The 26,719-nt window shown below is 53.9% G+C and overlaps 1 protein-coding gene across 2 annotated transcripts in view; it reads right to left on the bottom strand.

The window, feature by feature from the left end:
* The window catches only part of SRL (sarcalumenin), a 37,134-nt gene that overhangs the window by 4,154 nt on the left and 6,261 nt on the right, over positions 1 to 26,719 (bottom strand). The window contains exons 2-6 of one of the 2 annotated variants that reach the window (XM_027961898.3): positions 9,302 to 10,279; positions 7,456 to 7,557; positions 6,233 to 6,328; positions 2,465 to 2,581; positions 635 to 868 (exon numbers count right to left, since the gene is read on the bottom strand). In XM_027961898.3, coding sequence (XP_027817699.2) covers positions 635 to 868; positions 2,465 to 2,581; positions 6,233 to 6,328; positions 7,456 to 7,557; positions 9,302 to 10,279 — 1,527 coding nt within the window. The remainder of the gene's footprint in view (positions 1 to 634; positions 869 to 2,464; positions 2,582 to 6,232; positions 6,329 to 7,455; positions 7,558 to 9,301; positions 10,280 to 26,719) is intronic. The other variant, XM_004021152.6, reaches the window with a different exon arrangement.

Here is a 26,719-nt window from a genome sequence, read left to right on the forward strand (position 1 = left end):
TTATTGGCTATAAAACAGGATCTGGTTATAACAAAATGAGAGTTATAACCATAAACTGAGATCCACCATCTGTTCATATATTCTGACAAATGCCCCATTATGACTCATCTCTGCAGATGGTGCTGCATCACAGTGACATTCAGTGGCACTCCCCTGCCACCCGAAGGCAAGCGGGGCTTTGGAAAGTCTGAGACAGGATTGTGTTGAAGCAGGTCTGGCAAAGCAGATATTGGGACCAGGACGACTTGAAGGTCAAGTTTAACCCAGACTCAGGTTAGCCAGAGGTCAAGTGCACCTGGACAGGGATTCAATCAGTCCAGTCCCTTGATCACCTGGACAGTGTGTGCATCTCAAAGACACAGCAGGGACCTGGAGGAGCTCCTGGCAAGAAGGCCAGCCCTCCCCCTGGGAAGATGCTGACGGTCTCCAAACCAGACCATTCCTCAGGGAAATAAAAGGATGAGGTACTCACACCTAGGAGGCTCCACAGTGATGACAAAGAAAGGGCTGGAAGCAAAGAATGCACCCCAGAGTCTTGGACAATACTGGTCTCCTCTGGTCTGCCTACCATCCTCTGCCTCAAACAGTTTCCTAAGACAGAGCTCATGCTGTTCAGAAATGAGTGTTGAAATACCTCTTTCTTGCTGCTTGCGGTTCTCAATGATGCCTGGTGTATCGACAAATGTGACCCGCTCCAGAAGTTTGTGGGGAACCTCAATGCCGATCAGCTTCTCCAGGAAATTCTGGCCAAACTTCTCGAGGGGTGAGAAGGACCGGGCGCTGTCAGCAGCCATGACAATACCCTCGATGGTCTTCAGCTTGGGCCCATGCATGAGGACCGTGAACTCCGAGGTGGTGGGCTCGGCACCTGCACACATGGGTTAGAAAGAACACAGTCATCTCACATCGCAATACAAAAGGAGGCACAGGAGAGATTACTGGGAGTGGAGGGTGGAGGAATGGAAGTTAGTGTTTATTTATTTTTATTTTTTGGCCATGGTGCCTGGCTTTCAGGATCTTAGTTCCCCAGCAGGAAAAGTGCGGAGTCTTAACCACTTGACCACCAGGGAATTCCCTCTCCTGCACTTTCTGTCTCTATGAATTTGATGACTCTAGGGACCTCATATAAGTGAAGTCATATGATATTTGTCATTTTATGTCTAGCTTATTTCACTTAGCATAATGTCTTCAAGATTCAGCCATGTTGTGGCATGTATCAGAAACTAATTCCTTTTCAAGGCTGAATAATATTCCCTTGTGTAGATGGAATGAACACATGTCTTTTATCCATCATCAATTGATGGACATGTGGGTTGTTTCTACCTCTCAGCCATAGCAAATAATGCTGCTGTGAATACAGGTATAACTGCTGGTTTCTTGCACATAATTTTCATTACTATATTGAAGATGTGTATGAATATTTTCATTTTTCTTTTTCAATCTGTCAGATCCTATTTTTTAAATTGAAGTATAAATGATTTACGATATCATGTTAGATTCAGGTATACAACAGTGTGGTTCAATATTTTCGTACATTAAGAAATGATCTCTACAGTAAGTCCAGTTACCATCTGTCACCATCCAAAGTTACTAGTATTGTTTTCTATACTCCCTGTGCCATACACTGGGCTTCTCTGATAGCTCAGTTGGTAAAGAATCTGCCTGCAATGCAGGAGACCCTGGTTCAATTCCTGGGTTGGGAAGATCCGCTGGAGAGGGAATAGGCTACCCACTCTGGTATTCTTGGGCTTCCCTGGGTCAGCTGGTAAAGAATTTGCCAGCAATTCGGGAGACCTGGGTTCAGTTCCCAGGTTGGGAAGATCCCCTGGAGAAGGGAGGGGCTACCCACTGCATTATTCTGGCCTGGAGAATTCCATGGACTGTTTAGTGCTCGGACACAACTGAGTGACTTTCACTTTCATTTATGCCATGCACTTGTTGCTGTTCAGTCACTAAGTCATGTCCAACTCTGCAACCCTACGGACTGCAGCTGACCAGGATCCTCTGTCCATGGGGTTCTCCAGGCAAGAAAACTGGAGGGGCTTGCGGTTCTTTCTCCAAAGGCTTTTTCTAGACCAGGGATCGAACCTGAATCTCCTGCATTGGCAAGCAGATTCTTTCCCACTGAGCCACCAGGGAAACCCTATATTAATGCTATACCATAATTTAAAAAAATAAAATTTCCTGTGTAGTCAAATATCCTTTTAACTTACTTCTGATTTTACATATATATTTTTTTAAACAAATGTAACCCCTTTAAATCTTTGCATATTGAATCACAGATCTCTCATTGATCTCCAAGTTTTTCCCCATGGCATTACAGCTTAAGTTTAGTGGGTACAGGATCTCTTTCCTGGTACTTTGTGCCATATACCACAGCCCTTAAGTGTTTCATTTTTTTCACAGTGCTTTTTACATGTGACATTGAAATGCCAACAGGCACACAAGAAAGTCACACTGTTACCTGTATAGAGCTGGTAGCGAGTGTTTTCCAAGCCAAGGAGGTAGTTGATCATGGTGGATTTGCCAACACTCCACGGTCCCAGGAACAAGACCATCGGCTTAGACGTGATCTCCCCATCTGTGGGCAGCAGGGACAAGACATGGAGATGAACTCAAAGCTCCTCACTGTGGAAGGCCAGGGTTCTTCACGTTGTGCCCCAGAGAGTCGATCAGGAGCTGTGGGTTTCTACCCTGGACCACAGAGCTTGGTATGGTCTGGAGCATGTCTTGTTCTGTGTTAGTGTGATGACCCAGTTAGCACCCACGAGAAGATAGCATTTGGACTGTGGCACACCAGCATTTGGACCATGCACAGATGCACAGCACACCAGCCCCTGAGAGGGAGGGATCCACTGAGGTCAACAAACAGTGACTCAGAGCTCACGCTGGGGGAGACCTCCAGGCTCAGATCTGGGAGCACAGCATTCATAAGAGGGGCAGGAGAGAGCAGCCACCGAGGAAAGGCTAAAATGCTGCTACCTGGATTGGTTACAGAAAAACAGTCATGGAAGAGGTTTATACACTCTGGGATGGTCTGGACCTGGGCGCTGCCTGCCCCCTGCCTCCCTCTGCTTAGCTGCACCTCCCAACACCCCTCCTCAGGCTCAGCCTAAGCCGGCCAACAGGGCCAGTCCCAAATGCCAGCCTCCAAAGTCCAAGACACATTTGCCAGTGTCCAAGACCAAGCACTGACTCGGCAATTGTCGGGTTCTTGTCTCATGCTGGGGAGAACACCCTGCCTGGGGCTCTCCAGCGCAGGTCCCTGAGTAGGAAAAAAAACAGAATTTTCCAGTGCTTTCAAAACCCAGGGATGGGGAGGGGACAGTGAGAGGCTTTCCACATGGGAGATTCACAATCTCCTGTTGCAGACTTCCAGCCCTTAGGGCACATAGGGTCGACCAAGCACAGCTTTTTTTTTTTGTCCCTGCAGCAAGGCATGTGGGATATTAGTTTCCAGATCAGGGCTCAAACCTGCACCTGCTGCATTGGAATCATGGAGTCTTAACCACTGGACCACCAGGCAAGTCCCCAGCCCTATACAGCTTAGTACCTAAAGTTCACCAGACATCTTAGCCCCACTGAGCCTGGCAGGCAAGGCCTCAACACAGGATGCATTGTGGTGGTTTTTTTTTTTTTTTCTTTCTCTCTTTCAGTTATTTTTTAAATTTTTAATTGATTTCATTTCATGATTCAAAAATCAGAAGTATAAAAAGGTATACAGAGAAAAGTCTCCCCTCCATGTCCTCAAGCTGCTTAGGCTATGTGTCCTTTCAGATATTTGAATGTGTGTATGAGACCACATCTGGTATTCCCATCTCTTTAAGAATTTCCCAAAGTTCGTTGTGAGATCAAACCAGTCAATCCTAAAGGAAATCAATGATGAATATTCATTGGAAGAACTGATGTTGAAGCTGAAGCTCCCTCCAGTACTCTGGCCATATGATGCAAAGAGCTGACTCACTGGAAAAGACCCTGATGCTGGGAAAGATTGAGGGCAGGAGGAGAAGGGACGGGTGAGGACGAGATGGTTGGATGGCATCACCAACTCAATGGACACAAGTTTGAGCAAACTCTGGGAGATGGTGAAGAACAAGGAAGCCTGGCGTGCAGCAGTCCATGGAGTCAAAAAGAGTCAGACATGATTTAATGACTGAAGAACAACCCCTTGCTGGGGAGCAGGAAGGAACAGGAGGGTGGGGGTGGGGTGGCAGGAATCCCGAGTCACAGCCACAGAGATCCTAGAAGGAGCATCTTTTTCCCCAGCCCAGGCCTCACCAAGGGGAACCTGGCCTTCCAGCTCCCCTGTGAGACCACCTCGCCAGTTTTCCCAGCTGCTGTTCCTGCTCCCTGCAGTAGGGGGCGGCACTGGAACACGCAAGAGGCTACAGGTGTGGCACCCAGGAGGGAGGTCACAGGAGGATGACCCTGGGCTCAGAGGAGCCCGGACACTGGCAAGAGAAGAGGGCAGAGGAGGGGCGCCTGGATGGATAGATCAGGCCCCGGGGGCACCCTCTCTGCAGAGTGCCATGCCCACGGGCCACCTGCCTGCCGTCTCTGGCCTACACATTCTGAGAAGCCTGGAAGGGAATGGTGAAACAAGGAGGAGACAAAAAGTTACCGCTCCTAATTCCGGCCACGTAGCCTGGGCAGCCCAGCATCTCTCTGAGCCTCTGGTCCGCCTTCTGTAAAGCAGGAATGAGGGAGGCCATACAACACCCCCTCCCTGCACAGCCATCAGAGCATCACAGGAGACATGCAGAAACAGCCAACTAACACAGGAAGGGACGTGCAATTTCGCTCCCCGTTCAAACACGAATTAGATTCCCGTCTCAGGCTGGGTCGTATTGGGAGACTGAGATTGGCAGATATACACTATTGAAGTGTGCGTGTGTGCATGTAGGCACAGTTCCTCAGTCCTGTCCGACTCTTTGCGACCCCATGGACTGTAGCCCACCAGGCTCCTCTGTCCACGGAATTCTCCAAGCAAGAATATTGGAATGGGCTACCATCTTCTCCTCTAGGGGATCTTTCTGACCCAGGAATCAAACCCATGTCTCCGGCATCCCCTACATAGGCAGGCGGATTCTTTACCACTGCGCCACCTGGGAAGCCTATAAACTATGTTAAAATAGATAACTAATGAGAGCCTACTGTATAGTATAGAGACCTCCAGTCAGTGCTCTGTGGTGACCTAAATGGGAAGGAAATCCAAAAAAGAGGGAATCTATGTATATGTATAGCCGATTCACTTTGCTGTACAGTAGAAATTAACACAGCATTGTAAAGCAATTATATTCCAACAAAACATTTTTAATTAAATTATTTTTTTGAAAAAGGTGATCAAAGGTGAAAGAGGAATTTTTCTGCTGCCCCTTTAAAAAACCACAACTAGAACAATAATAGCAATTACATGTCATTGTCAACAGGTTTCCAAGACAAGTGACACTTTAATTAAAATGGCCTTGCTGTGAGGCAACAAGAACTGTATCGCGTTGCTGTGGTACACAGAGGACAACCTAAGGCAACTGGGCGACAACTATCAAAACGCTGAATTCCAGCATTTAAAAAAAAAAAAATCCTACAAATAAACTTGTGTGAGATATGGAACAACTACAGTAGTGTCTGTAACACTAAAAAGGGAACGAGGCAAACGCCCAGTGGTTCATCAACAGGGTACGCTATCTAAGGTGGTGGGTTCACAAAGAACACAAAGAGCAACTGTGTGCTGTGATCCCATCTTTGTCAAACAAAGGAAAAAACACCCTTGAGCATGGAAGCAGAGTGCTGTCTGGAAGCCCTGATGAGCTACGTAACCTTAGCCACGTGCATCTCTGAGAGTGGAGTGAGAGAGCCTGGAAATCAAGACAGGGAGGTTTTTTTTTTATTTTTCAACTTATACTATTTTGCACAGAAATTTTTTCGGTTGCCAGTTTATCTTATTTTTTAAAATTATTTTGAAAATCAATTTTTAAAATAATCCAAACCCATGGGAAGTGGACAGGGGACAGAAGACGTGATCTGTAAGTGAATCAGGAGCCCCGTGGGGGCTGGAGTGCAGCAGTCAGTCAGGGAAGTTAGCATCTTTTGGAAACCCAAACTGCACTCATGGATCTCGCGGTAAATCCCTGTGTAGATCAAGGGGCACACCTGCTGGGAAAGGCTGGCCCTTGTCACTGAGGTCTCTGCCCCTCCCTGCCTCAAGGGCTCAGGGGAGAGACGTGGCCGGTACCTGTGATCTCGTGCTGCCGAAGCTCGTTGTATTTGTAAGACTGCTCCAGGGGCTTGATGGACGAGTGGTAGATCTTTCGAAGCCGCTGCAGCACCACTAGGGGCAGAGAAGGGCGAAAGGTTAAGGGTCAGGCAGGGGCTTAGCAGCTGTGGCACTGTCTAGAAGGCATTCCCCCTACACACACCCCTGAAAGTCACCACAGCATTTTTGTTTTTTAACTTAGCCCTCTGGTCCTTCCCCTTAACAGTTCACAGCACCACCTTGGCCTGCAGCTACCTCGAGGTACTGGAAACTCCACCTCCTTCTCTCTGCCCCCCCTAGTGCTACCTGCCTTAGGATCAGAGGCAAGCAGGCATGGCCACCCCAGCACTGCACCCTTCACCGCATCCCTGGTGCCCCTGGGAGGATTCAGACATCCAAGTGTCTTCGTGGGAAGAATGTGGCTCCAGGGAGAAGGGGCTCGTGGGGTGAGGTGCAGGGAGGGACCAACTAGGAGCCGCGAGGGTCAGGCTCTCCAGCTGCCCGTCAGCGGCCCATCTCCTGCTGTTGCCAGAGCAGACCCCGGCCTCACCCTGAGCTCTCACTGGCTCATCGATTAGGAGACAGAAAGCCCTGCTGACAGCCTTGGGTTATTATGAGGGTGAAATGGAATACCGGACACGAAAGGGCTTTATAAACTGTAAAAATTGAAGCCAGTGTGATGAACAACCTCCCCCCGGCCACGACTTGGATGCTGGCACCGTCAAAATGACCCTGATGCTGGGAAGGATTGAGGGCAGGAGGAGAAGCAGGTGACAGAGGGTGAGGTGGTTGGATGGCATCCCCGACTCAATCAACACGAGCTTGAGCAAACTCTGGGAGACAGTGAGGGACAGGGGACCCTGGAGTGCTGCAGTCCACGGGATCCCCAAGAGTGGGACACGATTGAGCAATTGAACAACGACAACCGTCCCCAGGTCGCAGCTCTGCCATTTGCTTCCCCAACCAGTCCCTCTGTTCGGATCGCCTTTCCTCCTTCCTGCCAACCCAGAGCCCTCCAGCTTGGATCTGCTCACAGAACCTCCTCCACAAAGAGAAGCACTCCCCTCCCTTCAACTCCAGGGCACTCCTCTTCCCCTGGGGTGTCTGCCGGCCTCAGCTACAGACTCAGGGCTCTGCCTGGCCACTGGCCCCGGAGCTCTCCCAGCCCTACCCGGCCCCACCCAGCCCCTGCCTCGGGTTACCGGAGAAGTCATCAGCTGGCTTGTCCTCATTCAGCATCAGAGTTTTCTCGATGTGGGAGCGGTCCCTCAGCGGGGCTTCCTCACTCACATCCTCCGCCTCTTCTGGAGAAAGAAGCAGAGATGGGGGGTTAGGGCAGAGCGAGGAGTCATTGGCTCTGGGGCTCCCTCCAGTCAGGCAAGCTGGGGAGTGGGCAGGGTCGGGCAGGATCGCAAGCAAGTGCTGATCGGAGTCGGTCCAGGTTCAACTGCACGGAGCTCTGTCTCTAGGAGGGACTTTGAAAATCCAAACTCAACACCTGTGAAGCTCCACGATCCATTCTAGGGGTTCAGCAAATGTTGACTGAGCACCTACTATACACGCGCCAAGCACGGAGCCTTGCACTGTGAATGCTGTGGTGCCCCAAACCGACCCAGCTCTGCCCACGTGGAGTTTTCCACAGTCTGCGGGGAGAGGGGGAGAAGTAACCTGGAAAGCAATACAATTACAGGCATCGATGTGGCTTTGGGAGGAGAGTCCGGAAGCTGGGAGGGCCTAAGACATGTGCCTATGACATCTCAGGTGGGGAAGTTGGAAAATTTCCTGAGGGTTGCCTGTGAGCTGAGATCCAGGACAGGAGAAGGAGAGGTTTATAGGAGACTGCCTTTTAGGTTCTAGGTGGACCACTGGCTTGGTCAAGTGAGCATTTCATCAGGAAGAGCTGCTACAGGCAGTCTTGGGGAGCGGAGGGGGAGTAGGGAGGGGGGGAGGGAGTGAGGGTACACTGTTGCTTCTGACCCAGCCAGAGGTGCCCGTGACCACCTGAGGCTCCCAGGGAGGGGTGCCCCAGGCCTCTTAACATCACAGCCATTTTTTTTTAATCCTTGGCTAATTGCACAAAGAATTTTAGGTGATGGAAGGAGGATGGACCTGGCCTGTGGGAACAAGGGGAGACCAGTTCCAGGAGGGATGGGAGCAGAGAATAATCAATGTGTCTCAACAGGGTGATCCTTTCTGCGATCAGACCCAGATCTGGGAGGCCAGGGGAAGGGTCCCCCACTGCAAGTCCCCGACCAGTGGGGAAATGAAGTTCTTGGAAGGAAACCTGCATTGGAAACTGAAGATTGAGTCCAGCGCCTCCATCCTACAAGCCAATTCTAGGTCCAGGTCAGGGTACTCAGTGGATGAGGCCATGGCCAGTGCTGGACACACCTCTAATGCTGCCCAATAGCTTAGGTCCTGCCCACTTCCATCCCCCCACCCTGTCCCCTGGCCCTGAGTGGCTGCTCCAGCCACTCATCTGCGGGACAGACATCTGCTGGACGTTAGTGTCTCAGCCAGCCCAGTGTTTAAGGATCCTGACATGACCTAGCCTTCAAAGGGAGGTCCCAGGAGCTAGCCGACCAGCATGGTCCCCCAATGCCCCTCACACCCACCAGCCTGCCTCCCGGCCTCAAATTCTGCCCGTGTCCCTTGTCCTTTGGGTTTAGACACTGGTCTGTTTAGGCACTGGTCTGTGTTAAAGGAGGGACTCTAACGGATAAGTTTCTGATGGCCTAACTCAGATGTAACCAGGTTCCTCTGGGCCCTCCAGGGTGCAGGCTCTCAGTGGGTCTCTCTGAAGTGGGGATAAGTGAGGTAAGGAACAGCCTGGAGGCACCCAGAGGGACAGGAACCCCCATGGGGCCTCTGCCCTACAACCCCCGCGGTTGTCTAGAGGCTCTCCCGCCTGCCCTGCAGGTCCTTATCTTCCTCTGCATTCAAAACCTCCGGGAAGACTGCAGCCACCAGAATGCCCGAAGCAGCCCCTTCCGACGAGGTGCCTGCCGGGCGGGGGTGGGGGTGGGCAGCCCTGGGACGCTCCCCTACCATGTGGCCCCTCCTCCTTGGGCTCCTGCGCGTCAGCACCCTCGGGCGATTCCTCCGGGGACCCCTCCTCCCCAAGGCTCGCGCTTCCCGCTGCCGCGTGGGCTCCTTCCCCAGCTTCTTTCTCGTCTTCCTCCTCCTCCGAGGCGCCCCCGGATTCTTCAGAACTAGCCGCGTCGCCGCTGTCCTCTTCGTCGCCGCTCTCCTCTTCGGATTCTTCACCCCCCTCTTCTTCAGAGGAGGCCTCGTCCGGGTGCTCCGCGGGCATCCCCTCCTCCGGGCGGTGCTCCCGGGAACCCCCCTCCTCTTCTAGCGCGGCAGCGTCTTCCGCGGCCGCAGCCGAGATGGAGTTGGGTACCGCCTGGTCCTCCGTCCTCTGCGCGGCTTCTGCGTCCACATCCGCAGCTCCATCAGGCACTTTTGGCTCCTGACCCGGCCCTGGGCTGCCCTCCCCTCCTGTCTCGACCTCCTGGCTGGGAGAGTCCCCTGCGTTCTCAGGCTCCGGGGACCCCGCCGCTGCTTCCCCTAGCGCCTCCGCAGCTTCTTCGGGGACCTCGCCGCTCCCAGCCGGTCCCTCCGCCTCCTGTCCTGGGCCCTCTCCGGAGCTGAGTTCCCGCGCCCCTTCCTCCTCCCAGGGCTCACCCTCCCCTCCTGGGGGAAGGGCGCTCGCTGCTCCCGGCGGGCCCGCATCTTCCTCCCCGGGCCCCGCAGGTTCCCCGGGAGCAGCAGACTCGGAGGCCGAGGCGTTGGAGAGGCTGGCTTCGGGATCGGGATCGGAGCCCAGGCCGTCGGCAGCTGTTTTCTCCGAGCTCCCATCCTCCCGGCCTTCTGGGGGGTGAAGGAGCGGGTGCGTCTCTCCTGGGGCCGCCTCTGCCCGAACCGCCCTTTCTTTCTCCTCTAGACTTGCGTCTCCGGCAGAGAAATGATTCTCCAACAAATTGCCAACATCTTCCGTGCCACCCGAAGAGGAAACTTGCAGTTCTAGATGATCAGAACACGAGGGGTCAGTGTCAAGGGGTTGGCACGCGCTTTGCTTCTCACAACTCTAAAAACTCAGCCTGTCTCCCAGAGGCAGAGCTGTGCGGACCTGCGGGGACGGTGGGGCTCCTCCCTCCCTCGTCTTCGGGACCGCCCCGAGTGGCCGGCAGAGCGGGCGTGCCCCCTCCTGACCCGAGCCTGGGCTCTGAGCGAGCAGCTGACCCGCCCCAGCCCCGCCCCGGCATCCCGGGGGGATGGAAGCTGGGCGTCGCCCTTCCAGTCCTTCCTCACCCGCGCGGGCGGGCACGTGCAGCCTGGCTCGCCCGGCAGATCTTTCCAAGACAGGGCCGATGGGAACTGCCACCCCTGGTCAGTTCCTAGAGTCATTAAGCAGCATGCTTTTTATACTGCTATCGGCAAAGGAGTGAAAACAGGTGCATGCGGGCCAGGTCCTCTTGGGTTACGGGGCACAGCACTCTGAGGATTACTTATGGCTCTCAACCTTATTAAGTCACACATCCAACTCTGTCCTCTTAAGGACAAGCATCTGCTGGCCTCTCTACCTTAGATTAGAGGGGACGTGTGGCAGGAGGAGATACCCACGGGGGCAGGCCTGGGCTTCCCGATGGCCTTCCCCTTCTAAGGGCCGAGGGCTTAAAGGGGAGAGCCAGGGGCACTGGGAGGGCAAAGCAGAGGGCAGGTAGGGGCCCAGAATGTGCCAGGAGCCTCTGTCAAGGGATGAATGTGATGCATTTGGACAGTGGGGTCAGAAGAGAGGGTGGGGTCTAGTCTTTCCGAGCCTTCCCCGCCCAGGTGGGGGCGTGTTTAAGGAGGAGCCCTGCAGAGCGGGTGATTGCAGGCGCATGGGGATGAGGGCAAAGTGGGGGCCCTGCCTCAGGGTCGCTGAGACGCTCCTGGGTCTCCGTGGTTTCACAGGACTCTTTCTGAGGAAGGAGCATCCTGCCTCAGTGCTGGCCCAGCTCTGCCTCCCACAAAGAAAAGCCACTTCTTGGGAGTACCCACCCCCTTGTTCCCTGAAAGTTGGGGAAGCCTCTTAAGGGCCAGGCACAAATATTTTCTCATTAATCCCCACAGACATAATCTGCTATCAGATTCAGAAGGATGGGAAGTTTGGGTCCCTTTCATTATAAAGGAGCCCGTATGTTGATGTAACTCTCCCCCCACTCATGTTTGTGACCCCATTCACCTCCCTTATTACTATCAACCAGATTTCAGAGCTGAAGGTCTAGAGAGAATGTTTGATTTGCCCAAAACACCAGGTGGCTAGTGGGCAAGTGGAACCCAGAACTGCCCACTCCTCGTCCAGGCCTTCCATGCCATGCTGTGTTGAGGGGAGCACATGGGAGCCCCTTCCAACTGGTACCTCTGCCCTCCCTGGATGCACCTGCTCTGGCTCCTGGATTGCAGGCTGGGACCCTGCCTGACCCACCCCACTCCCCCAAGAAAGTGCTGTGAAGAGGTCCATGGGGAGATTTGGGTACATTCAGAATTCCTGGTAGTTGGGGAGCTAACTCATTAAAATTTTCTTTCATCACCACCTGAATACCTGTAAGTCCTCATTCCTCTCCCTGAATCTCTATCTGCCCTTCCCCCAACCTCTGGGGAAATAAAAATCTATGGCAGGAATTTGGTTTAACCCAAGAGATTGACATGGAGAAGGCAATGGCAACCCATTCCAGCACTCTTGCCTGGAGGATCCCATGGACAGAGGAGCCTGGTGGGCTGCAGTCCATGGGGTCTCAAAGAGTCGGACACGACTGAGTGACTTCATTTTCACTTTTCACTTTCATGCAGTGGAGAAGGAAATGGCAACCCACTCCAGTGTTCTTGCCTGGAGAATCCTAGGGATGGGGGAGCCTGGTGGGCCGCCGTCTATGGGGTTGCAGAGTCTCGGACACAACTGAAGCGACTTAGCAGCAAGAGATTGACAGGCCTTTGAGCAGCAAGGTAGATATATAGATATCGTATGAGATACATTTGGACAGTTATTCAGTGTGCCAGGCAGTGCTTGAGCACTGGATGTATAAAACATGAACTTGATCTTACTCTATTTGCTTTCTTCTGTGCTTTCTTCTTCTCATCCCCATTTTACAGATGAGAGGACTGGAATCAGAGGCACTGAATGTCTTGCCCCCAACATCACACAGCTAGCAACCAGCTGAGGCCATTTAACTTCGGAACTGCAAAGGAGATTGTCTGATCCTGCAGCGGGGTTCTCCCCCGCCCCCTACCCCACCCCGCACCCCTCCCAACACTCCTCAGCCTGTGGTCCAGGCACCTGCAGCATCAGCATCACCTGGGAGAATCAGTAGAGACGCCAACTCTCAGGCCCCTGCCCAGAACCACTGACTCTGGATCTGCATTTGAACCACTCACTGGCTGCACATTACAGTTCAAGAAGCACTAGTCAACCTGAGCCTATAAAACTGCCTCTAAACCAGTGGTTCTCACCACTGTCTGTACGTGGAAACACCTGGTTCTTGATCCCACTCCTCTCCTCCTCCTTGAAGGTTCTCATTGAATTAATTAATTAGCCCAGGGTGTAGCCCCAGCATCAGGACTGTAACCCCCTCCAAAAAATTAGCGGGGCGGGGGGGTGATTCTACTTAGGGGCTTTCCTGATAACTCAGTTGGTAAAGAATCTGCCTGCAATGCAGGAGACGCTGGTTCAATTTCTGGATCGGGAAGATTGGCTAGAGAATGGATAGGCTACCCACTCCAGTATTCTTGGGCTTCCCCTGTGGCTCAGCTGGTAAAGAATCTGCCTGCAATGTGGGAGACCTGAGTTTGATCCCTGGGTTGGAAAGATCCTCTGGAGAAGGGAAATGCTACCTAGCCAAATAACCCTGACCCCAAGGCTTCTGCTCTTGGCCTCTCTCCACTCATGTGCCCACTGGAGGCTTCCAAATTAGATGGGTCACCAGGGCTTGGCAAATGACCTTGGAAGAGCAGTGATCAGAACTTCTCCTCTGGGGAGTCCAGCCCCTTTCAACAGGCCCTGTCACCCTCTACTGTTAATGCTGTTGATGCTGGTGGCAATGATAATGAAGATGGTGATGATGGCGATGTTGCTAGTAATGGTGATGCTGGTGGTGATGTTGATAATGGTGATGGTGATGGTCAAAGTGATAGTGATGATGGTGATGATGATGGTGGTACTGAGGATGATAATGTTGACTGTTGTCATTCAGTTGCTAAGTCGTGCCTGACTCTTTGAGACCCCATGGACTCATGCCAGGCCTCCCTGTCCTTCACTGTCTCCCTGAGTTTGCTCAAATTCATGTCCATTGAGTCGGTGATGGCATCCAACCATCTCATCCTCTGTCGTCCCCTTCTCCTCCTGCCCTCAATCTTTCCCAGCATCAGGGTCTTTTCCAGTGAGTCTGCTCTTCTCATCAAGTGGACAAAGTAATGGTGACAGTGATAGTGATGGTGATGTGATAGTGTTGATGGTGGTGATGAGCGCAGGCTGAACGGACTCTGGGTCTGACTACCTGCAGCATTTCTGCTAGTCTCCGAACACCCTCTGGCCCAGTGGAGGTGGGAGGGCTCCAGAAGGGAGATAAGGACCCCAGACTCTGGGGATACACATGACCTTCGCACTGGCCCTCGACAGGAACTCAGGTGTGTGCTTGTGTGTTTACTTATTTATATGCATACTCTTCCCTGGCTTTTATGACTTAGTGCCAAGCTTCTCCTGCCCTTCCAGTGACAAAGAGCGAGGGTGATGACTTCATGCCCCATGATCTTCCTTCCCAGGCTAAAAATAACTTCTCTGAAACTCTCTCAATGAAACAAGCTGTGCCATTGGGTCCCCAGAGCTCAAAGCCCAGGAAGCAGCTGTGCCATTGGGTCCAATCTCTCCTCCTGGAAGCAGCTCAGAGGCTTAAAGAGCCTCTGGTTAAACTTAGTTCAATTCTGTGACATCAAACCAGCGTGGTCTTACCACCCACTCTGACTTCCTTAACTTCTTGCGGAAGCCCCCCAGCGGCCCCGGAGGAGGGGTGGGGTACACAGAGGACCCAGGACACCCTGACCAGGTTGAGAGCCTGGTAAGATGGGTGTCAGTACTGCACTGTATGTGCTGCTGCCAAGGCAGCCGCCCAGGCCCCAGGCAAGCCTGGTGCTAACGCGCCAGCGTATGCAAATAGCAAGCCCCCGGCTCAACCCTGGCGATCAAGGAAGGCCCCTGAGCCTGACAGGTGCCCCGGGGCAGAGCACAGCATAAACTGGCTCCATTTTCTCTCCTGACACCCTCTCTGTCATCAGCCTTTCTCTGCGGGGGTCAGCTTCTCAGCTGCTCCCCCCTTCCTCCATAGCCTCAGTGGGGGCCCCAGGCTCAGTTCCTCTCTCCACCCTCCACTGCCAAACACCAGATTTTTTTCCAGCTCCTAACTGTTCCCAAATGCTTTCGCAGGGACTCAGATTACTGTGGAGTTGCCCACAGTAATTACTGGGGCCTTGGTGAGTCCATTACAGAGGAGGAAGCTCTGGCCGGGGAGCTTTAGAGACTTGCTCAAGGTGAGGGGTAGGGTTGGGACAGAGCCCAAGATCATGGCCCTCAGTCTAGAGTTCTTTCTGCTCCCAAAGACCATGTCCCATGAGGTGCTAGGGTTCCATAGAAGGGTCTAGGGGGTGAAGGGAGATGAAGGAGCTAGAGTTCAGCCACCCCCTTGCTACTTCCTGCCCAGCCAGCTCTCCTTGGGTCTGTCTGCCCTACTATTCTGCCTCCGCTGCCTTTTCCCTGAGAATTCCTCCTCTTGCTCATTTCCTCCAACAGCCCAAGAAGCCTCCCAACAGCATCTTTTCACTTTGCTGATCAACATGCGCCCGGCAGAGAGCTAGAGGCCATCTGACCTTCAAGCTGAATTTCACACTTCCCCTCAAATAACTCTGTGTTCTTCTCCACCCCCCAGTGGTCCTCTGAAGCAGGGAAAGCAAGGATTATTAACTGATTATTCACTTCTCTGGAAAGGAGGAAGCAGACACAGGAAAGTCCAGTGTGGGCTTGACAGGCCATCCAGGGATGGGCTAGCATTCTCACCAAGAAACAACGCCCAGGATCTCTTGCCTGTGGCAAGTGGTATCCAAGCCCTGCAGGGCTTTCCCGACAAAGATGCCCTGTGTCCAGGGTTGGGTCAGTGTGAATCTGGGTGTTTCACAGGTGATTCTAACAAACACCTACATGTGAGAAGTCCTGCTCCGGGACACCCCCAAGTGTCAGAGAATCTGTCCTGACGTTGGGACTGGACCTCAGGAGAAAAAAGATCATCACAAGTAAGATATACCATTACTCATACACGAGGATGCACATGCGGTAAAAAAAAAAAAAAAAAAAAAAAAAAAGGTCCCCGGGGGCACAATCCCTTTCCACTTCTACCTCCAGACACGTCTGCCCCTGGGAGCCAGGAATACTGGTCAGGGTGCCCAGGGAGGCCCCCGTCTTTCACCAGGCTCTCCTCTGCCCAGACACTTGGACATCTCACCGGCGGTGCCTTGGGTACAGCAGAGAGCACTTTGGAGTTCGCGTTCACGTGGCTGGGGTGGCAGGCTGACCCCTCTGCGCCCCTGTGCGCTCCTGGACTGAGCAGACTGCAGCAGCCCCTCTGGCATCACATTTTTCCTCAACCTTATTTTATGGAATAAATATTCACCACTCAAGGCCCCTTGTTCCTTCGCTTCTCAAATGAGACTTCAGATCGTTTACAGGCTCTGATGCTGGAAAGGAACTTAGGAGGGAAGTGCCTGCCTCCCACTAGGGACCCTAAGGCCCTCTCCCTTGCCATTCTGTGGACAGCCCCCTCAAGGGGCCCTGGCAGGCAGCCGTTCTCAGAAGGTTCTTTGGCTTCCTGGCCAAGCTCCTAAAGTCAAGGCTAATCCCACCAGGACAGCTTGTCCCAGGCTGGACTCTAGCCCCAAGATGATTCACCCAGGGCATGGAGCAGGATGACAAGGGCAGCGGCCAGTGGGAACCATGGGATTGGTGGTCAGAGGGGACCTCCTCACAGACCAACTGGTTTGATTTCACTGGTCAGGATCCTAGAACTCTGATAAACGATTATCCCAAGACCACAGGGCTACTTAGGCTAGTCAGCAGCGGGCTGGTTCTGGGACCCAGCTCTGTACCAACTCCAAGTCTCATGTACTGTCCCCGTGCCTGGTCGCTGCCCCCCAACCTCGGAATGAGAGGGGGTGAGTCAACCTCAGAAGGACAGCGACTTCTCAGCCTGCCCTCTTCTTCCTCGCTTTGAAAACCATGCTCAAGACTTCAACACAATTGTTCTTAACCCATAAAGTCCAGAGACTGACAGAATAACTCCATCCCCATTCCCCACCCCTAAATCCCAGGAATTCCTAGCTCAGGAAGTACACTGGGAAATTCGATCAGGATTCCACAGCTGTGGTGTATACACTGATGCCCAGAGGATTCGTGGATAACGGTAAGCACTCACTCTCAAAAGACAAGTACCTTTGGAAGAAGTAGGACATTATGCCTTAAGCCCTGGGGGGCAACTGGAAACTCTATGGAGCACACGGCTTTCCCTGCCTCGAGGGAGCACAGATCCTCGCAGGAGTCGTTGGCAATGCTTCCTCCGTTCAGAGGGCCCTAAGTGGGCAGGAGGGGAAAGGCAGGGGGTAGGGACACAGGCTGGGTTCTGAGACGGGCTGAGGTATGAAGGTAGCCTCCCCCGCCACGACCTCCCCACCCAAAGAAACAACCTTCCTAGGAGCATGAGGACCACCTCTGGGAGGACTGATGGTCTAACTCTGGGGCACCAGACAAGGGGCGACCCACCGGGGGCCAGAGGAGAGTGGCTCCGGAGGCCCCTGTCAGATGGACGCCTTGTGTTCAGCTCAGAGCCGCTGTCGTGGGCTTGGCAGGTGGGGGAGCAAGGACACAGACCCACCTCCTCCCCAGGCTGGGGAAGTTGGGGGAAGTCAGCTTGGTTCTTGAGCTAAGAAACTTGATCTGACACCTTCCCGGGCCAGGCCCTCATCTCAGGGCTTTCCTTTGCCGTGCGACCCAGAGCCAGACTGATCCTTCTGGACTCAGTCAGAAGCCAGGAGAGCTGGGCTCTGCTCCTTGACGTCTTCCTCACCGCCCACGCGGTTAGTATATAGGCTGCCCCTCACTGACTTGCACCCAGCTCCTTCCCCCCATAAAACGCAGTAGGGAACAATACCTGCTCTGCCACCTCTTTGGAGTATTTTAAACATCAGGTGATGTTTAAAACACTCTACAGGGAATTCTTCAGCAGCCCAGTGGTTACAACTTGGCACTTTCACTGCCGTGGGCCCAGGTTCAGGGAATTAAAAGCCCGAAAGTTGGTACAGAACCAAAAAGAAAAAAAAAAAAGCATTCTACAAATGTCAAGTATAATAATAATAATTTCCTAGAAGAGCAAAGATGCCAGGTTGAATCCCAAGTTCACTGGGTGGGGCAAAACAGAACTGGCTTTGGACGGGAGCCACCCTGGCTCACTTGCACCCTACTCCTCTCAACCTCGTTTCTAAGTGGTCCATCCATGGGCCAGGTGAGGTCTTTCTGCCTGGGGTCTTTTTCCCCCTTTTCCAGCTGGAAGCACCTCAGAGAGGAGCTGTGGGTGTCCCTGCTCTCTGCGGTTCCCGCTGGCCTGGGACAGGAGCCCTGGCTGCTGGCACGCCTGTACCCAGACTTTGTCCTGCCAAGCCCCAGGACAACTCCTACAGTCACTGACTCCCACTTCCACGCAGCCCTGGCTCACTCAGAAACTTCCACGACCATGCACAGCTCCCTCTCTGTCCTCTGCCTCCCTGGCCCCTCCTGTCACTCTGAGGTGGCCCTGCGTTGCACCCCAACGCAAAGGTGCGTGAGGGGTTGCGTCAGCATGAGGATGGGTGAAGGCCTTTCCCCGCTCTGGGAGACAGGCCACTCGGGGGCCCCGAGGAGCCTCGCCACCATCCCTCTGACCAGCGAGCACAGGGAGCATCAAGCCCCTCAGGAGCAACTTGGGCCTTGAGACACAGCTCTGGCTGCTGAGCTGATTGAGGGCGGCTCCAGCTCCCGCTCAGCAGCACTTGGCTCATCCTGCAATCAGAGCTCGGGGGTGAGGTGGGGGGTACCTCACACACAGCTCTGCCCAACCACGCCTGCCAGCAGCCCCGCCCCCTCAGCACCCCCAGGCCCTCTCCCGCCTGCTCTCAGGAGTGAGGCGTCTTCCTTAGCAGATCCCACCCCCAGGGGTCCCCCCAGCCCTAGGTCCGCTCAGAGGAGACTGCAGAGGAAGGTCAAGCCAATGGGAGAAGCTGGGGCAGCAGCAACACAGGGGATACTCCACCCTGTGGACCCTTCCAGAACAACCGCTGCCCACAGCCACGATGCCAGATCCTCTGCCTTCTCCCAAAGGGCTTCCTCAAATTCAAGACTGACAGGTTCTACCTCTGAATCCTTAGGTTCATGGCCCCTGGGCTCATCTCATTGTTCAGCCTTGGTTTTCCTATTACAGCCTTGTTGAACTAAAAGGAAACTTAGGAATTCACTAACCCAGCTCTTTCATTTCACAGATGAGGAGACTGAGGCCCAGAGACCGAAAAGAACCTGCCTGTATGTTGCCAAGCCCCTTGGGGCAAAGCCAGATGTAAAGGGATGGCTCCTAGGCTTCTAGCTCTGGCCTTTCTGGAAGGCTCCAAATGGTAATGGTGTCCTTGTCAACCTGATCTTTCCAACCCCTTACACCCAAGTCTCACCCCATCCCTGGGGCCCAGTGTTCCTGGGATCACCCATCCGTTCCCCTATAAAGTGCAGCCTGCCAGAACGGGCCAGGGGAGGGCGCTGATATCAGGCTGTGCCCCCGAGTACGAATCTGGACAGATGCTTGGAGAAGGCCTGGGGGTCACAGAGGAAGGGCAGAAGACCACCGCCCACCCGCTGCTCCGTGAACTTCACCAACCCCCAAAGCCTCCAGAGCATTGATCATCTGGTAATGGATGGTCACCAGAGCAGGCAACCATCCGTTACCCTCATTCACAGCTCTAGAGCTTGGACTCCATAGACAAAGATGTCTGGAACACCCAGGCTGCTCTCTGGTGGAACGTTCTGAAAATCCACATCTCCTCTGGAAGCAGACTTGTTTCCCATTTGTAGCCTCAGACATGTGGGCCACACTTTCCCAGGAAGCTAGGGTCTGGCTCCCTCTCAGGACCTCCCCACTCCGGGGAGGAATCATGGAGGCAGTTATACCTAAGAGCAGCTTCCTTCTCGCGTGAACCCAGTGTCACCGAGAACCCGGGTACTCCTCGTCTCTTCAAACACTAAAACCCCAGATGGGGCTCTGACCGTGCAGGAACCTCTTCCTCCTCTGGTACCTGGTGGCCATGCAGAGGGCCAGGGCCGGTCTCTGATTCCTTAGTTCTTGGGTCTCCCCTGGGGAGGGGAAAGTTAAGGCCAAGGGCAGGACAGAGGGCGGGGCAAGAGCGAGTGGACATTCCGCACACACTGTCCCCAGGGTGACCCTTCCTGGTCACTGCTGCCAGCCAGACTCCACCAGACTGCACTTGAGGATCCAGCAGGCCGCCTGCCCAGGGGGCTGCCCACCCCCGCCAGACAAGACTCCCAAGTCCCTGCACAAAACTTGAACTTGGTCTTGTATTCCTTTCCTGAAGCTACTGTAACAAAGTCCTGCAACTTGGTGGCTTAAAGCAACAGAAATGTATTCCCTCATGGTTCTGGGGCCAGAAGTCCAATATCAAGGGGCCCTATTTCCCCAAGGTTATAGGAGTGGTGCCTTCCTGTCCTCCAGCTTGGACGGCTCTCAACAGCCCTTGGCTCATCAATGGGCACCTCCAGTCTCGCCCAGTCTCACCCTGTGTCAGTTGTGGCCTGTTCCCCATGCCTCTATTCTTTGTCTCTCCTCCTCTTCCTCTCAGGATACCAGTCACACAAGCTAACTACATCTCCAACAAGCCTATTTCCAAAGGTGGCCACCCTCTGAGATGCTGAGGTTATCTTTTTAGGAGACACGACCTAACCTGTGATGGGTCTGCTGACAGCCAGACTACCATGCACCTGGAACGCTTTCTGCTTCCCGCAAATCTGGCTACAGGATTTTGGGTCAGCCTCCCCAACACCAGTCGGTTCCTCTCTCCCTGCTCCCAAGTGCTGCCTGGCTAATTCCAGCTCCTGCTTCAGACCTCAGCTTTGAGGCCGAACCCCTGGGACGCATCCCTGGACTTGGTACTGAGGGGCTTCTGCTCTGTGTCCCCACAGCGCCTGTCAAACCAACATGACAGCCTTTTTTTCTTTTTCCTTTTTCTTTTTTTTTGACTACACCAGGTGTTAACTGCAGCATAAGGGATCTTTTGTTGAAGCATGTGAATCCTTAGTTGTGGCTTGCGGGATCTAGTTCCCTGACCAGGGATCAAACCAACACACCCTGAATAGGAAGAGGAAAGTTGCGACCTCTGGACTAGCAGTGAAGTCCAGAATCTGCTTTTTTAACGAGCACCCAGGTGATTCTCACACATGCTAGAATCTGAGAACCACTGTCCTTGGGCCTTGACCTTGGCAGTCAACCTATACCCATCTTCCCAGGAACCTACTGGGTGCAAAGTGCGGACCAGGCCTGCCCCTTGTTCTGTTCCCAGCCAACAGCCCTTCTAAAATGACGCTGATTGTTGCCCATTTCTGTGAATACACTAAAAACTATTGATTTGTGCACTTAATTGGGCAAATTTTTTACATGTGAATTATTATATCTCAAGAAAGCTGTTTAAAAAATAAAGCATCTACAATTTTTTCTTTCTCCAAAACTTTAGTTGAACCTGTGGTCTACCTTCAAAATCTCTCAGTCTGTTTCCCTCCCACCAGCCCTGACCCCCTGCCCCACTCCACGAGCAGCGCTGCCAGCCCAGGACCCAGGTAGGCAGGCACTGTCATCTCTCACCTGGATTATGGAACAGCCCCTCCCTGAGCCTCATGCCCTCCTCTGCACACACCCTCCGAGCCCTGTTCCCCATCACCCATTTCTGTCTCTTTGCTTTGCTCTTCTGGGAGTGCCAGGCCCCCCCTTGCCTCCCTATGCTATGCTTTCAGCTGGGGAATTCTCCCCTCACTGCCTGGCTATCTCCCATCCTCCCCTGAGTCCTGGCTCCCTGTCACCTTCTCTGTGAGGTCTCCCTGGCCACCCTGCTGAGGCTGCCTCCCAACCCTCTGTCCCTTCTTTCCATCCTAGTCTCTCTTTTTCCACTGTACCTATAAAAGTCTAAGAGACTAGATAACTTGCTTATCTGACTGCCTGTCTATCAGAGATTGTATGTCCTGGCATCTAGAACAGCCATTGGATGGATGGATGGATGGACAGATGAATGGATGGATGCATGCGTGCATGGATGGGTAGATGGGAGGAGAGGACAGGTGAATGGTGGCAAAATGTAAGGCCTTCCTACGAATCAGAAAGTTCAAAGTTCCAGAAGAGAGGAATTCAGAACCAGGATTCAGAACCAGAGAAGCACCCATGGGTGGAGGCACTTAACTGGCCTATTATTTTGTGATCAAAGGGTCCTAGGAGTAGCTGCCGATCTGGATTCCTGAATATAAAGATCCTCCCCTCAAAGACAGAGCAGGTAATTGGAGGGAGTGGCAGGCAGGGAGAGAGAAGTTTCATCCTGGCAGTGGAGTCTCAGCACCGGACAGGGATGTGGACCCCAGGAGCTCGTTGCAGGAGCTCCTGGGGTAGGGGTAAGGGATTTGGGTGTCAACTGGATTCACCGGTGAGCATTTCTGGAAAGGGGAGGGGACCCTGGTGACTTGCCCCCCACCTCTTCGTCCCTCCAGAGCCAGGACAAACCACAGAGCTACAGCCACCAGCTTCCAGAGCTGGCTGACACCCCAGTCTCTGGGTTGGGGACCCCTAACTCCACCCTGAGGAGCCCCAGATACATTGCAGCTGGGGGCTCCTTCCAGCGAGGGGAGCATAGGAGGCTGAGAGGTGAACCCCTCATGGATGGCGGTGGAGGGTCACCCAGACGTTCCTTCTGCATGTGACATCTGCTGAGTATTAGGAGGGCCCCCCATCCTGCTCCTCTCTGGCCACCCCCCACCCCTCGCAGAAGACAGTGCAGAGCTGGGCGCAGGCACTCAGGGGAGTTTGCTGGTTCTCAGTTCTCGCTGCCTCTCTCCATCACACGATGGGCTGCCAGGAACCAGACCCCTGCCCTCCAGATGTGCCAATTCCAACTCACTCTGTACCTGGGCACACGTGATCGAGCACAGGGAGCTGGAAAATCCTCCCCACGATCCTCCCCAGGACCACCGCTAGGCAAGACACTGCTCCTGAAATTCCCTATCCCCGGCCAGCTGTCCGTCCATTCATTCAACACACTCACCCTGGGAGTGTTCGCAGAGCTCCATATTAGCCTTTGGGAACAACTGTGTGGGCTGTGGGACTGGAGAGGGGACCAAGGAAACAGGTGTGACATCCTGGGAGACAGACAGGAACTGCTCAGAGCCAGCAACGAGGGAATGTCTGGTCCAGTGGGTAAGACTCTGTGCTCCCAATGCAGGGGGGTCTGGGCTCAATCCCTGGTCAGGAAACAACAAGATCCTGAATGCTGCAACTAAGAGCTCCCATGCCACAGTCAAAGACCCTGCGTGCTGCAGTGAAGACTGAAGGCCCTGCGTGGCCCAGCTAAGGCCTGGTGCAGCTATCAATAAACAAACAAATAATGAATACCAAAAAGAGAGAGCGTTCTCTCTAGAATCTCAGGATGTCACATTATTCGGAAATAAGGTCTGTGCAGAGGTGATTAGTCAAGATAAGTTCATATGGGATTAGAGTGGACCTTGAGTCCAAGACTTCTGTCCTTATAAGAGGGGGAGGAGACATACAAAGAAGAGGCCAAGTGAGGACACAGGCAGAGATCAGGGAGACGCACCCAGGAGCCAAGGAAGGCCTAGGCCTGCTGGATGCACCAGAGGGAAAAGGCAGGAAGGACTCTCGCCTGGAGCCTCAGGGGGAGCGTGCCCTGCCCACCCCTCGACTTCAGACTTCCAGCTTGCCGACTGGGAGAAAATGAATTTCTGTTTTTTGATGTACACTACCATGTGTGGAGGGGCTTCTCCGGTGGCAGCAGTAAAAAATCCACCTGCAATGTAGGAGATTCAGGAGACACGGGTTCGATCCCTGGGCATGACTACCCATTCCAGTATTCTTGCCTGGAGAATCTCATGGACAGAGGAGCCTGGCGGGCTACAGTCCATAGGGTCACAAAGAGTTGGACACGACTGAAGCAACTTAGCGCACACATGCACCATGTGTGAAATGGATAGCTGGTGGGAATTTGTAGTATGACTCAGGAAACTCAAACCAGGACTCTGTCGCAACCTGGAGGGCTGGGATGACGTAGGAGGTGGGAGGGAGGCTCCGGAGGGAGGGGACATATGTATACCTGTGGCTGATTCATGTTGATGTATGGCAGAAACCAGCACAATACTGCAAAGCAATTATCCTTCAATTAAAACAAATTCTCTCTTGTTTGAAGTCACTTAGTTTGAGGTCATTTGTTACAGCAACAGCAGCCCAGGAAAATAATACAGGACCAACACCAGAGCTGGCCCTACGAAAGCCTTTGAGCCCCTCTGAGGCTATGCTGGCCGTGCTCCCCAGCCCTGGGGCCCCGTCCCTGCTCCCACTTACTCTGCAAGCTCTGGCCATTTATTTTTAGCCCCAATTACACCTGCTTTATATGGCTCCCTCCTCCTATCACCAACAGGGATGGCCTGCCCTCCTGGTCTGCAAGCTCATTGAGGACAGAATCGGAGGATATCTGCAGTGCCGAGAGGGGCAGCTGTACTGATGATGAGATCCTTGGAGTCACTCGCGTTTCATGATATTTGAGGGAACCAGAGGCAGGTGTCAAACTACAGGAATACTGTCCACAGCGAAAGCCTGTAATCGCTGTCACAGCCCTTCTAACCTTAAGTATCTGAGATCGAGAAACATCCTAAGCATCCGATAGCCGCTTTCTTATTTTAGTCGCGAAACAACCCCATGCTGTAAATAGGGCGAGTACTATTCCACTCTATGGGCAGAGCCAACAGGTGCCGAGGTGGTAAGGGGCTCGCTGGTGAACTGTGACGATGCCAGGGCTTGCTCTGTCCTCAAGTCTCAGAGTGCATGCCGCCCCCGCTCCCAGGTACCCTCGTGGGCAGCCTCAGGGGAGGGAGGTCTGGGTGAAGAGGACATCAGCTTAACTATCTACTCTGAAACGGAACTGAGGCAGGAAGAGACAGGAGAAAGGGGTGGAGTCGCCGTTGGCCTTCTGTTCCTGGGACCCCTGGGACCCAGGCTTCATCTTCTGGGAGCCTGAGGCCAGGATGGGCTCCCCCAGGCCACTACGAGAGCTGTGACCCCTCCCTGATGTTTCCAGACCCCTCCCTAGGTTCCAGGGAGTGTTTCTGGTGTCTTCAACCACCTGGGATAAGCTAGAGAAATAAATGGTCTTCTACTGCCTGACCCTTGATTAATAAAGCGTAGGAGGAAGTTTGGGAAAAAGCAAGTAACCAGGAAGTGTCTCTGGTGTGAGGGGGCGGTGCAGGTATACAGGGCAGGCACCCATGGAATCAGAGGCACTTTGGGGACCTAAAGATCAAGGCAATGGCTTTGTGTTAACCTATTGCCATCTAGGGAAAACTCTATGGGAGGCAACTGCGCTGGCCGAGGTCCTAACTGAATGGCCACTTGAAGGAGAACCAGGGGCCGCAGGTTTGGCAGCGGCCTGGAGGCGGGAGGGAGGGCGGGCGGGGGCTCCCACACCCCAGGGCTCCCCCCTGGCCTGGTTCTGGGCAGGGATCCCTGTGCAACCCACTTCCCGCGGGCCCCAAACTCCAGGCCAGACTTTGCCTGCACCTGTTTGAGCTCAGAATGCAGTCCCTGCTCTAGAAGGATCCAAAAATATCTGAGAGGGAAGGGAAGGGGAGGAGCTTACTGGAAAGGGAGGGGCTAGAGCATGCTGAGAGCTTAGGGAGACAGAGGCTTGGCTCAGCATTCAAGGTACTTTCCAGTGGGCTCCAGCCCATCAGGGTGGTCTAGTCTCCCTCAATGGGAGCCCCATGTTCGAGCCCCATGTTCGAGCCAGAGCTGTTCTCATCCACCCAGCACCACCTTCTGAGCATTCCCGCTCCCGGCTCTGACCCCCAGCTCCAGATGCTCCCCGACCCGGCCCGTCTCTGCCTACACGAGTCACCTTTCATCATTCATCAGACATTGCTAAGCACCTCCAGTGAGCCAAGCGCTGCGCTATGCGTCGGCGATGGAGCAGTGAGCAAGTTAAATGCACAGCCCTGTCCTCTTGGAGCTGACAGCCCAGGGATCAACCCCTTCTTCCCAGTGCAGCTGAAACCCTGCCCTTCTGTGAGGCCAGACCTCCAGGCCTCCTCTGAACTCCAAACAGAGCTGCCCGGAGTGTTAGTTACATCTTTTTTTCAGTGCGTGTCATCTCCCCAAATAGAAGGCAGCGCCTCAGGGCAGGGGCATGACCCATTCCTGCCAGCACAGTGCGGCCAGCCCAGACATCACAATGGGCACGGCCTGGCCTCTGGGCTAGAGAGCTGGGCCTTTCCGAGAGGGACCCTGCCTGCCTAATCGGTCCTGCCTCGCGTCTTGAGCCACCACCCTGTGTGATTACCCAGCCCCACCCTTCCTTCCCTCTTCCTGCCGTGTCTGAATCCACGTCGCACCCTCATGCCTCTTGATGATCACATACTGCCCATCCCCCCGAACTGTGTCCATCCTGATTCCCAACCCAGGGCCACATTGCCTGCTTTTTCAGGAGGCTGTGCTGAACCCTCCTCCCCAGGGTTGGCCACAGTCTGCACTGATCCTTTGCGCTTGAGCATTCTGAGCTGACAGAGGATTAGAGGTCAAGGGCCCTCAAGGTTGTGGAAGACAAGGACCCCAAGGGCCAGAGGAGAAAAGCCTCTTCTCATCATTTAACAGCCTTGCCATGAACATGGGGAGCCTGCCCCACTGGGCCAATGTCCCACCCAAAATCCTTCTGGGTCCCGGCTTAGGAACTGGACAGAGCAACAGCGACTGTGCTTTCCTATGGTCCCGACAATGTGGTCCCAGGAAGGACAGGCTCCTGAGATGGCACCAGGCAGGAGCTGCCCGCCAGCCCCACGGTCTCGTGGGCTTCAGAACTGGGCACACCCACCACCAGCCTTAGGCTTCCCAGGCAGCTCAGCAGTAAAGAATCTGCCGGCCAGTGCAGGAGACCCAGGAGACATGGGTTCAGTCCCTGAGTCTGGAAGATCTCCTAGAGGAGGAAATGGCAACTCACTCCAGTACGCTTGCCTGCGAGATCCCACGGACAGAGGAACTGGACAGAGGAGACTGGTGGGCTACAGTCCCTGGGGTTGCAAAGAGTCAGACACGACTCAGCGAC

The sequence above is a fragment of the Ovis aries genome, chromosome 24 (genome assembly GCF_016772045.2).
Source record: "Ovis aries strain OAR_USU_Benz2616 breed Rambouillet chromosome 24, ARS-UI_Ramb_v3.0, whole genome shotgun sequence".
In the NCBI taxonomy this organism is placed as follows: Eukaryota; Metazoa; Chordata; class Mammalia; order Artiodactyla; family Bovidae; genus Ovis; species Ovis aries.